We start from the raw sequence: 11,931 nt of genomic DNA, 5'->3' as shown, positions 1-11,931 counted from the left end.
TTTAAATCCATCGGGAGAATGGGCACACAATCACTATCATGTAAAGGTAGCCCTGGCACACCTGGATCATATCGACATTGTTGATGTGGAGATCTTGGAGAGGCCCCAATTGTGCAAGGTATGGCTCCTCTTACTACACGTAAAGTATGTCCTGGAGTGAACTGTTTAAAGGTAACACAATTCTCCATAAACGCAGCTATATCATCTGCCATATTAGGACAGAACCAATCTTTCCCATTATGAGCAGCAAGTACCACTTTACCCATGTGAGTAGTATAATGCAGGTGCACAAGTGCAATAATGCTGTTGGGAGTACTAGCTTGCCTGTGCTTTCCTGTAGCCACAAAGCATCCGTAGGAAATATTGAATACCCCCTTCTTACCCATAATTCCTTCTCCTCATCAGAGCCTTTCCCTGAAACTGTTATCTCTGTGGCTGGTAATGTATTATAGCCTTCCCTTACAATCATATTGCTAACACAGATATGTGAGTTTGATAGGGTGTCAAAGTCTGTTATTCCTGGAAAATATGCTGCCCGCTACATTGCCCCAGGAGACTGCATCCTCCCCCCTTGTGTGGGCCTGGCACTTTACAGCCGCTTTTGCTGCTGGGAGTTGAAGCGCAACTATGCAGCACGTCAGAAACCCCTTCTCTGCCATCGTGGCAGCCTAGAGTGTACTGTAGACATCACATAGGCCTAATCTGAATACACTGTAATTTCCCGGTCCCTGCATGCTTCTAATACCATTATGAGAGACACTAATTCTGCTGCTTGTGCTGAAAAATGGAAGGCAATCTTGCAGTTGCTATTACTTCTGCTGTACTGTCTGTTTTTAGTCACAGCACTGCCGTCCCCTTAGGTCTTTCCCCTGTTGTCTGGTCTATCGTCGATGACCATTCAATATGACGCACTTCCCCCACCCCCTCACGTTGTTTTTCCCCCACTTTGGGAAGGTCATCATACTGTTCCATGTATGCAGTTTAGTCGTGTACATAGTCTCCCTCTTCTATTGGCTCAGCTAAAAATGTTGTTGGGTTTATAGCCCTGCACCTGACTACCTTGATTTCTGGATTTGAGATATTCACCTCGTATCCAGAAGCTCTCTGGGTGGTCAATATACTCTTTGGTCTTTCGAGAATTGCAAAGAGGGCATGCTCCACATAAAGTGTGGTGCTGCACCCATTGGTAATACTTGCTGACTTCTATAACGTGAATGAGGCAGCAGCCAAAGCTTGCCCACAAAGGTAATGTCCACTCCTTACTGGGTCTAAACGTCCACTGTAATAAGCCAATGGTTTGTGCTCTAGGGTAGTCTTCTGTGTGAGTCCTGCAGTCATCACTATTCCGTTGGAGTGTGAGAACAAATAAAATATTCATGATAGTATGGGTCCCTAACACTGGAGCTTTGCATATTGCTTTCTTCAGCTCCTGGAATACTTCAGTCATTTGATGTGTCCATATCAACTTACCATTCCCTCTCTGTGCCTCCTGAAGCCCACTCAACAAGGGCCTTGTATATGTGTGTATGTGTGCTATAGTCAAACACCCAGCCTCTGCAGTAATTGCAAAGGCCCAGAAACTGCTGTATTTCTCTCAATGTATTTGGCATCAGCGTTCTACGGATCGACTTAGACCTTTCTGGAGTCACTTTTCGCCCTTCTTGTGAGATCAACTGCCCTATATATAGTACTTCCTTTTGGCAATATTGTAATTTTGCCTTGTCCAGCTTGTAACACTTTTCTGTCAACACTGTCAGCAAGTATACCAAGTTATTTCAACACTGTTTCTCTGACTTGCCACAAATTAGAATGTCATCCACGCATTGTATGACTGTGCTCGCTATCTGTATGTTGCCTGGATCCAACTGAAGGACCCTGCTAAAGATGGATGGTTACTCGCAGAACCCTTGTGGGAGTCTTGTGTGTTTTCACTTCCGGTTTCTATACAGGAAGGAAGTTAAGTCCTGTTTCACTACCACCACAAGGATGTGTCATAGTTCAAATGCCAAAGTATATGTTCACTCTACACAACAGCCATCTCGTCACTACCCTTTACATCTCCTTCCCTGTCCAATTGGCCAAACAGACAGCAAGTCCAATGCAGTCTAGTCAAAACAGTTCCACAGAAAAGGGCCCCTACCTGATATACAGACCAGTGTAACATTTACAATATTGAAGAGTCACAGCTTTTCCCCACAACCATCCCTCCCTAAGGCAGGGAGAACTAGAGTGTAAAGCCAATGGCATAATTCTCATTCCTCATCCAACATGGTCCAGGAAATTCAACCTCTAATCAACCAACTTTAACAATGAAGGTGAACAATCCTAGTCTCAACAACATTATGCAAGTGTATAAAAAAAGACACCCCTGGTATAGAATCAACAACCTGCTATAATGAAGGTACACACATATCAAATCTACCAGCTCCCCTTGATCTAAGAGAGTGTTGGCAACTTTCACCATCTTGATTGCCCACTGCTGGTCATCGAATGTGAAGTGTAGGGAGCATGGGAAGCCCCATTGATAGGTCACATCTTGAGAACAAAACCTGTTTGTTACCTGATATACGTAGTAACTTATAGTTTAGATGTCACGTCAAGACTTAAATTAGTAAAATGCACTTTCCAAAATCCCAGTCTAAGCATGCTTGAGCAGAAAACCAAATTACATTCGATAGAAGGGGCACATCATTTAGTTTGGGGCATGAGAGATAGCGGGATACTGCAGCAGAGTCAGTGGCTCTACAAATGTGAAATGCAGAAAAGGTTAAGCAACCTGTTGGTAGTGAAATATCATAATATACTGGTAGAGTGTGAGCGCTGTAACTAGCAGAAGCACGAAACAGCTTTTTTCAAACACATCAGAAAATCTAAGTTTAACCATTACTGACAGTCTATTAGATGTGGATTTGGACGAAAACTGCTTACCAAAAATGTGAGCTGTATTAGCGTAAAAAATATGGAGACCAGTAAAATAAGAGGACCAGGTATTTTTATTGAAGTGGTACATTGCAGCAAACACTGAAATACACAGCTACTAGCATATTTTTTGGCAAACAAAGTGCAAGACATTTTGGTTTATAGAATAAATATGTACTTTATGGGTGACAAAATCATTTAACAGATCATACACAGATTTTAAAAAGATACCTTTCCTATAACTGCTTGGCACAATGAAAAAAGGTAAGATTCAGAACTAAATAATCTATATTGCTAACAGTAGCAACTACAAATAGAAATACAAATATAATTTGAAGACAGAAATGTGAAGAACAGTGTACAAATGCAGAAGAGTTCATTGGACGTTCTTCATTTAGTTGTTGTTCAAGACCCACCAGGAAGCTGCAAAAAATAAGAAGATCATTACAGTAACTTATTAAAGAAGCGCAATCTTTCTTTAACAGTTGAGCTTTTTCTTAATGAGCGTTTTCTATGCTCTTTTATTAGCAACATTAGTTCAGAGTGAAATCAAACTGAATTACATGGGCTATTCCCAATTCTCACAAAAGAAAGCTCTCTTTGGTCTGCAGCGTTTCATTACTGTGAAAGCTCTTGGATAGGCGCTGTGGAGCCAATACAAATATATTTTTTGTTTTTGTTGGTCAAGCGCAATTAATAGATCAGCATTACAGAAATACCTACAATTGTTTGGGACCTTATTGTTAACTTCCTCCAATATACAGTGACTTAATTATCAGAAAAATACAGCGTTTATCAACACGACACATCCTAGGAAGGATCCTATGAGGTCCTGAAGGATTAAACAATGTTACTTGCATTGGCTTTGGACCAATACAAGCCTACCTTCACCTCCACAGTGTCACTGATTTGCCTACAACAACATGATATTGAGATTGTGTTTAATTGATGTATGCATTGTAAGGTGTTTTGGGGTGAGAATCAGGCACATCTAGGATAAGCAGGGTTACAAAATGCCAACGGGCTTGCACAAGGCCTTTGTCTCATTCATAATAAGTCTCACTCATAAGAAATTCAATTATAGATATGTATAATAGCATTTGGTCTTGCACAATTGAACCGTTCTTAAGGCAAACCTAATCACAAGTCTGACGGTATCCCGGCGGTGATACCGCCAGGATACCGTCAGCACAAATACCCTTACCGCTACTTGGAACGGCGCTATTAGCGCCGGATCACGAGTAGCGGGCTAACGGTTATTTGCCATTCCCCATTGGGTTTTGGATGCTGGCAAAATTTACATCGGCAGTAATAGCGCCGAAAATGGGCGGAAAGCTGGATATATACCTCCAGCAAAATGTTGGAGGTAAAACTCCAAACTTTCTGCCCAACAAATTGGTAATACTGCCGGCATATGGCCAGAGCAAGTAGCGTTACAGCTACTTGATCCGGTGCTATTAGTGCCTGATCATGAGTAGCTGTTGGGCGGTTACTGCCCATTCTGCATTGGGTAATATTGCCGAAAAAGACCAACAATAGGCGGTAAGTGGACATTTTTACCTCCAGATTTTCACTGGAGGTAAAACTCTAACTTACCGTCCAACCCATAATAGGCCCAGCCCTTAAATGCAGCATTAATAGCGTTTCTGCCGCATTTATGGGCTACTGCCCAACTCATTATGATCATGTGTTTGCTGACGTTAAACACCAATACACGTTTGGTTACCAAATTCTAAGTGGCTTGAGAAACTTTACATACTAAACATTAAGGGCCTCATTACACGGTAGGCGGTAGGGATTTACCAGTACCGGTAAAATACCGGTACCGGTAAATCCCTGCCGCCTTACTACGAGGTCCCTTAGCGGGTTGGTACTTTAACGCCTGCTTTTTGCAGGCGTTAAATACCAACCCGCTAAGGGACCTCGGAGCTAATTACGGCACCGCTAAATTGCGGTGCCGTAATTAGCGCCTTCCCCATTCCCATTGAGCCCTATGGGGCTGAAATGGGAATGGGGAAGGGCAATGGCGGAAGGGGGATTTACCGCCCCTCCAACCTTGGGATGGGGCGGTAAATCCCCTTTCCGCCAAGGCGGTGCCGGTATTTTACCGGCATGAGCCATGGCGCTAATAGCGCCATGGCTCACCGCCTACCGTGTAATGAGGCCCTAAGTCATATTAGATATATAGGTGTACTGAGCGGCTGCATAAATTCTTTCCACTCTATAAGAGTCAATGGGCCTCATTACGACTTTGGAGGTAGCCATGCCCTTATTAAGGGCAAGGCTGCCTCCAGAATCGTGTCCGGGTTCCCTGAATGGGGAAATACCAGGCCATTCTGACTTTGGAGGGCCCGGTATTTCCTCCTTCAGGGAACCCAGACCCGGTCCTTCCCCATTCCCATTCGAGCCCCCATAGGGCTCAATGGGAATGGGGAGGGAGCTAACAACAGGCCCGTTAATAACAGGCCTGTTAGCTCCCTGGTCCCCTCGCGGGACCCGCTCTGTACGTCCAGAGCGGGTCCCGCGAGGGAACCTCGGAATAGGGCGGAATGGGATTTACGGCGCTGGCACCATTACCGGCGCTGTTAAACCCATTCTGCCAATCTTGTAATGAGGCCCAATATATAGAATAAAAGCATGCATGTATGTGTGCAGCATGACTTTTTTTATTTTTTTATTTATTTGATTTATATTTCAGGTGAACCTGTAATTTTATCAAAGAAAGTCTTGAGAATTTGTTTTTGAAATAGTTTTTCTTTTCAGGTTCTTCTAAAAAAGGTGTCTAGGTTCTTTCTAAAAAGGCTTTCCACAGATCAAACACTAGGTGGATATTGAGGTCGTCGCGCGATTTGGCCAATTAGCTTGCTGCAAGAAAGTTGCCTGATTTAACGGATGGTCTTGTTGATCTGTGTGAAAGCCAGTTCAACAAGGGTCGCCATGGCCACCGTCCACCTTGTGGATTCTCCAGAGATTAATCTTTTCCACATATCGTCTTCCTGGGCCAAAAGGGGGTTCATAATCAGTGGTAGCAGATAAATGATTCTGTTTTGTTTGGTGCAGGGACACGTTAGCACCAGGTGCCTGAGAGTTTCCACGCTCTCCGTGTTTTTACATAGTCGGCAGGTTTGGTTTTCCGCCATGCCTCGAATTGCGAGTATTTCTTTTGTCTGCAGTATGTTGAGTCTCGCTTTCATGAACAGCAGTCTTTTTTTCTGGAAATTTGCTGACATACTTGATTGGCACTTTCAGTTTGTTGAACGTGGGCGGCAGGTGTTGTAACAGTTTGTTGTCAGCTGCTGCCTGCAACGTCATGATCCAGTCCCTTTCTTCAAGTTTGCGTTTGATTTTATCCGGATTTTCTTTTAGATCTGTTTCTGTACATGATATATCCGATAGACTTTCTTCTCTGATTTTGGCCCAGTTTTTGAAGGCGGTGCAGTTACCGAACTCCAGTTCTTCTTTGATCGAAGCGTATAATGGCAGGTAGTCGGCTAAGATGATTTTTCTGAATAGTCTTATTGCACTGAACTCAGCTATCGATGCCAATGATAGCAGTCCCAGCTCTCTTCTGATAGCCGCAATTGCCGTTGATTTAGGTAGCCCTAAAGCGGCTTTCCAGATCATACCTTCTATTTTGTTCCATATCGTCTGAGGCATGCTAAGTGAGGCCTCTGTTCCAAAGATTAGCGTCGGCACAACTTTTGATTTGTAAAAATTAATTGCTGGGCTTAGCGAAAATTTGCCAAATTTCCTATCCAATGTTCTCATTTGCGCTACCAGTCTCTTCGCTTTGTCCCAGATTGCTGCTTGCATTGCCTGATCAGTTTTTGAGTTGTCTAGGTCGAACCCTAGATATCTGATCTCTTTGACTTTTTTAATTTTGATGTCATCTAAGTGCCATGACTCTGCTCTTGTTGGTTTTCTCGATTTTTTCTCAAGTGTCATGATTTTTGTTTTATTTTTGTTAATCTCTAGATGATTTGTCGCAATGTATTCTGTGAGATTTGATAGTTTCCTTTGCAGTCCCACCTTAGTCTGGTTGATCAAAATTACGTCATCAGCATATAGTAGGCGGGGGATGGTGGTTTTCCCTATTTTTGGCGGAAATGTTCTGATGTTTTCTTCAGCATATTGCAGGTCACCAAGAAAGGCGATAAAGAGCGCTGGCGCAAATGAGCAGCCCTGTTTTATACCTCTTTTTACCTGGATTTCGTCCGATAAGGTGCCCTCTTGATTTAGCTTCACTCTTACAGTTGTGTGTGAGTGTAGTGCGATTAGAGGGTCGAGCACAGATTTGGGACAATCCCAGGCTTCCAATTTTTTCCATAACAGGTTTCTATCTTTTTTGTCAAAAGCTTTTGACAGATCAACAAACGCCAGATAGATCTTGGGTGCTCCTTCTTTTACTTTGGCTTTTAAGATGTTAATTATCAAGGTGTTAATAGCTGTTGATCCATTTTTTTGGAAGCCGGTTTGCAGAGTGTCTTTACACTTTGCTGATTTTTCCCAAATCCTCCACTGGTCCAGAATGATCGAAGAGAAGATCTTTCTCATAATGTCTAGTAATGCGATTGGTCTATAGTTTACTGGGTCTTCCCGACAACCCTTCTTATGAATCGGGACGATAACTGCTTTTAGCCAGGACTCTGGGATTTGTTGCGTTCTTTCGCATTCCTCGAACATTCTTCCAATCAGTTCTGCCCATTCTTTTGGAAATTGCTTGAGGGTGGTATTTGTTAATCCATCTGGACCTGGAGCTCTAGATGATTTCAATTTTCTGATTTTTAATTCGATAACTTCCGGGTTTGAGGTGGATACCCAGGTCGTGATTGCAGTTGTTTTAGTCTGTTCTACTGATTCCTTGGGTTCTTCAAACTCCCTTGATAGGTACTCGATCCATTTCGCTTCTGGTACAGCATTTATCGGAGCTGAGTTTGATGTAAGGCTGCTTTTTTGATTAATGACCAGAAGTTGCTAGATTTGTTTGTTGCCAGTGTTCTCAGCATTTCTTCAGCGTCTAGTTGGCATTGCGCTGCTCTAGTTTCTTTCCGCCAATTTGCGTATCTTTTTACTTCAGTTTTCCACTCCCGCCAGTCTTGTTCTTTTTTTTAGTTTTTTGCCCTTCTTTTTAGTTTGCGCCCTAGTTTTCTTTGTTCTACCAGCTCTTTGTTATATGCGTGGGCCGTGTGTGGTTGGGGCGTCCTTCTGGCTCCTGCCGGTTTCTTGTATGGCAGCAGCAGAGCGAGATAATTTGGTCTCTCTTTATTCTTGCTTAGTTGGTTAGCTGATGTTTTTTCCTCCAGACCGATTTTATTTGTTTGAGGTTTGCTTCCGTTAGACATAGCCGTGTTTGCTGGGCGTTCGTTCCCACCGTGGCCGAGTAGACCGGTTTCCTTGGTTTCCACCCATGCCAAGTGCATGTGAGTAGGTTGTGGTCGCTATTAGCCGTTTTTATGACTTCAAATCTTGTTATGTTTGTTGCTATGGCCGCGGAGATGAAGATGTAATCTAACGTCGCTTTAGAGGCCCCTCGTTCCCAAGTTGGAATGTTCAATTGGCTGGGGAATAGGGCAGCTGTATTTTGTAAGTTTCTCGAGCTGATTAATTCCATCCAGGCTTTCCCACGTTCCAAAGCTGCGTCTGTCCACGGTCCCTGATTTTCTTTGCTGCATTTTGCATTGAGGTCCCCACATACCATTATCTCTATTTCATCAAACTCTTCATATAGTTGATCGATGGTCGAACTCATCGTTGAGCAGAACTCTTTTACGGTTGTTCGTTGGGGATTCCAGTAGCAATTTATAATTGCCAAAATGTTGCGTTTTATCCTCTTGGCGTTCTGGGTGGATGGGGACCATGTGGTAAGGGTCACTAACATTTCATATGATTCTCTCCATTTCTTCGGCACTTCAAAACCCAGGCCGTTTTTTTATCGCCGTTAGCAGCCCAGATGATGGTCTTCCTAGGGGTCCCCTCGTTGCTGCTACGATTTCCAAGCAGAATCCATCTAAGGTGGGTTTCTCAAGCAGCCATGTCTCTTGTAGACATATAATGTCGAAGAAACCCAAGTTCACATCTCCCGGCGTAGTTAGGTGATTGTGTCCTCTGGTGTTCCAGGATCCAAGGATGAAAAGATCCTTTTTGGGCCGTTTCTCGATGGTCGACGTTGTTCCCACTGTTTCGAGACCCGGCCCTGCTCGCTGCTATTTCATAGTTTTCTTAGACCAGGTAGATGTAAACCAGTCCCACGGGCCTCTTGAAGGTCTGAAGGTCCGTGTTTTTTGGGGGCTCTTCTGGTCGTTCACTTTTGCAATGGAATGTCTAGTTGGCTGTAGTGTTTGATTTTCTTTTCCACTCCTTCCGCTTGTTCCAATTTCGTGTTGATGACGATTATCGTCCACGTTACTTCTTTTGCGCGAGTTTGGGTCTGCGTGGTTCAAGGACCCTCTCTGGTCTCGTGAGTCGTCTCTGCGGTATTGTTTGAATTCTTCATGTGCATTTTCTTTGTCTTTCGTCTTGTTCCACCGGTTGTGCGTGTAAAGATCTTCTGTTTTTGAGTGATAGTGCGCTTTGTAATTTTTGAGTTTTGTTATTTCCAGTCTTGCTTCTCTCGTTTGGTCTTTGTCATTTCAGTCAGCTGGAGTCCCATTGCTGCCATTTCCTCAAAAACTGCTTTGTCCATGTGGATGATGCTCTCAGCCTTTACATGTAAATAGGCTTTCGCCGTCCTGCCCTTGTGATAAGGCTCTACCAACTCGATGTCTCTTGACCTCACGTCCCTAAGGGTTTTTGATTTTTTCATGATCTGAAGGATGGTTGGTCGGTTTAGGATTAAGTACTCCTTTGTGATAACTTGTTGTTCGAGTTTAAATAAGCGGGTGTAACTCTTGTTTGTCGTTTCCTTTTTCCTCTTTTCTCCCACGGGAGATTGGAGTCTCGGATTACTTCTATCTCTCGCACTCTCTTTCCGTCTTGATGGTATGTTTGCTTTCAGATACGTGCCGGTGGACATGATTGCGTCGCCCTTCTTTCCGGATTTGTCCTTTTGTTTCGATTCTTCCCATTTGGCCTTTTCCTCACACGAGGGTCCTTTTTCTTCACTAATGGTTTCTACTTCCCTCGTTTTTTTTGCTGTTGGAAGTTACGTCTTGTTTTCTGTTATCCGGGTCAGTAGATTCTGTGATACATTCATTAGCGGCGAGTCTGTCATAAATTCTTCCACTGTTCGTGGAGATCTTTGGGTGGTGTTCTTCGGGGAGCAGGGATCATCCAGGGTTACGATCTCATCTGTTTTCCCCTCTCCTTTTTTTAGAGTTGTGACCAATTGTTCTGGTAGTAGTTTAGTGACTCCAGGGGGTTTGCCGGATGTACTCGCTCTTATTTCTTTTTTTTTGTTTATACAGAGGTTTGTCTGGATCTTTTCTGTTTTGTCTTCCGGGCCTTTTATCCCACTGAGCACTTTCTGGATTCGGGCTTCCGGGCCTGTTGTTCCACTGTGCAGCTTCTGTGTTTGGAGTTCTAGAGGCTTTCCCAGGTTTGAACCTTGAGGTGGTGTAGGGTCTCTAGTTTGTTGTTCTAGTCGTTCAATTTTTTGCTCAAGCGCCTCGATTTTTCTTTCCCAGTTTATTTCCTGGATATTTTTCTGTGTTTCTATGGCCGTTATATAGCTTTCTACATGGTCCATTTTTGCGCTCATATTTCCGAGGATTGCTGTATTGTCCTGTATTTCATTTTTTAGTGCTTCATATAGTTTGCAGAAAGGCGCTAGTACAATTGACATTGCCGACATGGTTGCTATCATGTCCGGTTTCTGGTTTGAGGTGTCTTTGTGAATGGCCGCGGCAATATCGCTTAGCCGGCGATTTTTAGGTGAGATTTGGGTTTTCTCAGCTCTTTTTGACATACTTATACTGTGTGGGCCCTGGTGTTCTGTTTGTGAAGTCGGGTCCTGACTTGTTGACGTTCTCCCTGCCTGTAGCTTCCGAGGTGTCCGTTGGAGTTCCCAGTTCCTTGTGGATGGTAAGGCCGCTGTTTGTAGTTCCGTGACCAAGTGCGGCTTCGTCCATACAGGCCGTTGTGCACTCTCATCTGTTAGGTCCACGGGTCTATGGGTTTCCTCCGAGGACAGGCTTGCTATGTGATCTTCTACGGTTGCCTTTGTCCTTTCGTCCTTGTTTGTCATTGGGGTTTTTTGTTTCTTTTTGGGCTCCGAGTTTGAGGTTTCAGTGTCCGACGGGATCTTGGGATTGGGGGATTCCATTTGTCTTTCCCGAGGGTGATCCTCTTCCCCGCTCTTGGACTGGGCTTTGGTTTCTCTTTTATTGCTATTTTCTGTGCAGGCTGCACCGTTTGGTTTTTTCCCCATCTGTGTGGCGAATTTGGTTTGGGTATCGTCTGTTTTTCTTAGTTTTGATCCTGGCGTGATTTCTTTCGCTATTTCGAGCATCTCTGCATCTGATACCTCTGAGTCCACTGTTAGTTTGCATTTGTACTGTTGGGTAAAGAATGTTTTTAGGGGGCAGGATAGTAGCGGTGCTGGAAGTTTTGATGGTTTTTTTCTTTTAGACCACTTTCCTTCTTCTCTACTTTTTGTGGTCTGGTCTTTTGTACCCCTTATTTTCTCTTGAGTTGAGGGTGCCTTCCGAGGTGTTTGGTTTCTTTTTGATTTGAGTTTTTTCTTTTTTTGTTGATTTATACCGGTTTTTGCACTTTCGTCCTCTGTTTCCTTGGTTGAGTCCTCCTGGTCGCTTGCTCTGTATGCGTCCCCTCGTTTGTTATCTTCTTCAAAGACTTCATCACTATCTCTATCTCTATCTGAGGACGATTCACCGGAACTGATTTCAACTGGTTCCTTGTGTTCCTTTACCTGATTTTTATACACAACTGTTGTGTTTCTCTGGTCTGTGTCTTTGCTCTTATGGTCTGCGTGGATCATTGCCTTGATGTTCAACGTTTTCTTAGGGTAGTCCATATTTTTTGCTGTTCGCCGGGGGAAAGCGATGTCTTTTTTGA

The 11,931-nt window shown here is 43.7% G+C and overlaps 1 protein-coding gene across 2 annotated transcripts in view; it reads right to left on the bottom strand.

Moving 5' to 3' along the window:
* Positions 1-2,975: 2,975 nt before the first annotated feature.
* NECAB1 (N-terminal EF-hand calcium binding protein 1) overlaps positions 2,976-11,931 on the bottom strand; it is a 1,669,886-nt gene continuing 1,660,930 nt past the window's right edge. For both annotated transcript variants that reach the window (XM_069621337.1, XM_069621338.1), the window contains one exon: positions 2,976-3,342. In XM_069621337.1, coding sequence (XP_069477438.1) covers positions 3,314-3,342 — 29 coding nt within the window. In that variant the 3' untranslated portion in view covers positions 2,976-3,313. The remainder of the gene's footprint in view (positions 3,343-11,931) is intronic.

Source organism: Ambystoma mexicanum, chromosome 5q (genome assembly GCF_040938575.1).
Source record: "Ambystoma mexicanum isolate Mex_15411 chromosome 5q, UKY_AmexF1_1, whole genome shotgun sequence".
Lineage (NCBI taxonomy): Eukaryota > Metazoa > Chordata > Amphibia > Caudata > Ambystomatidae > Ambystoma > Ambystoma mexicanum.
This window is presented reverse-complemented; position numbering and strand designations above follow the sequence as displayed.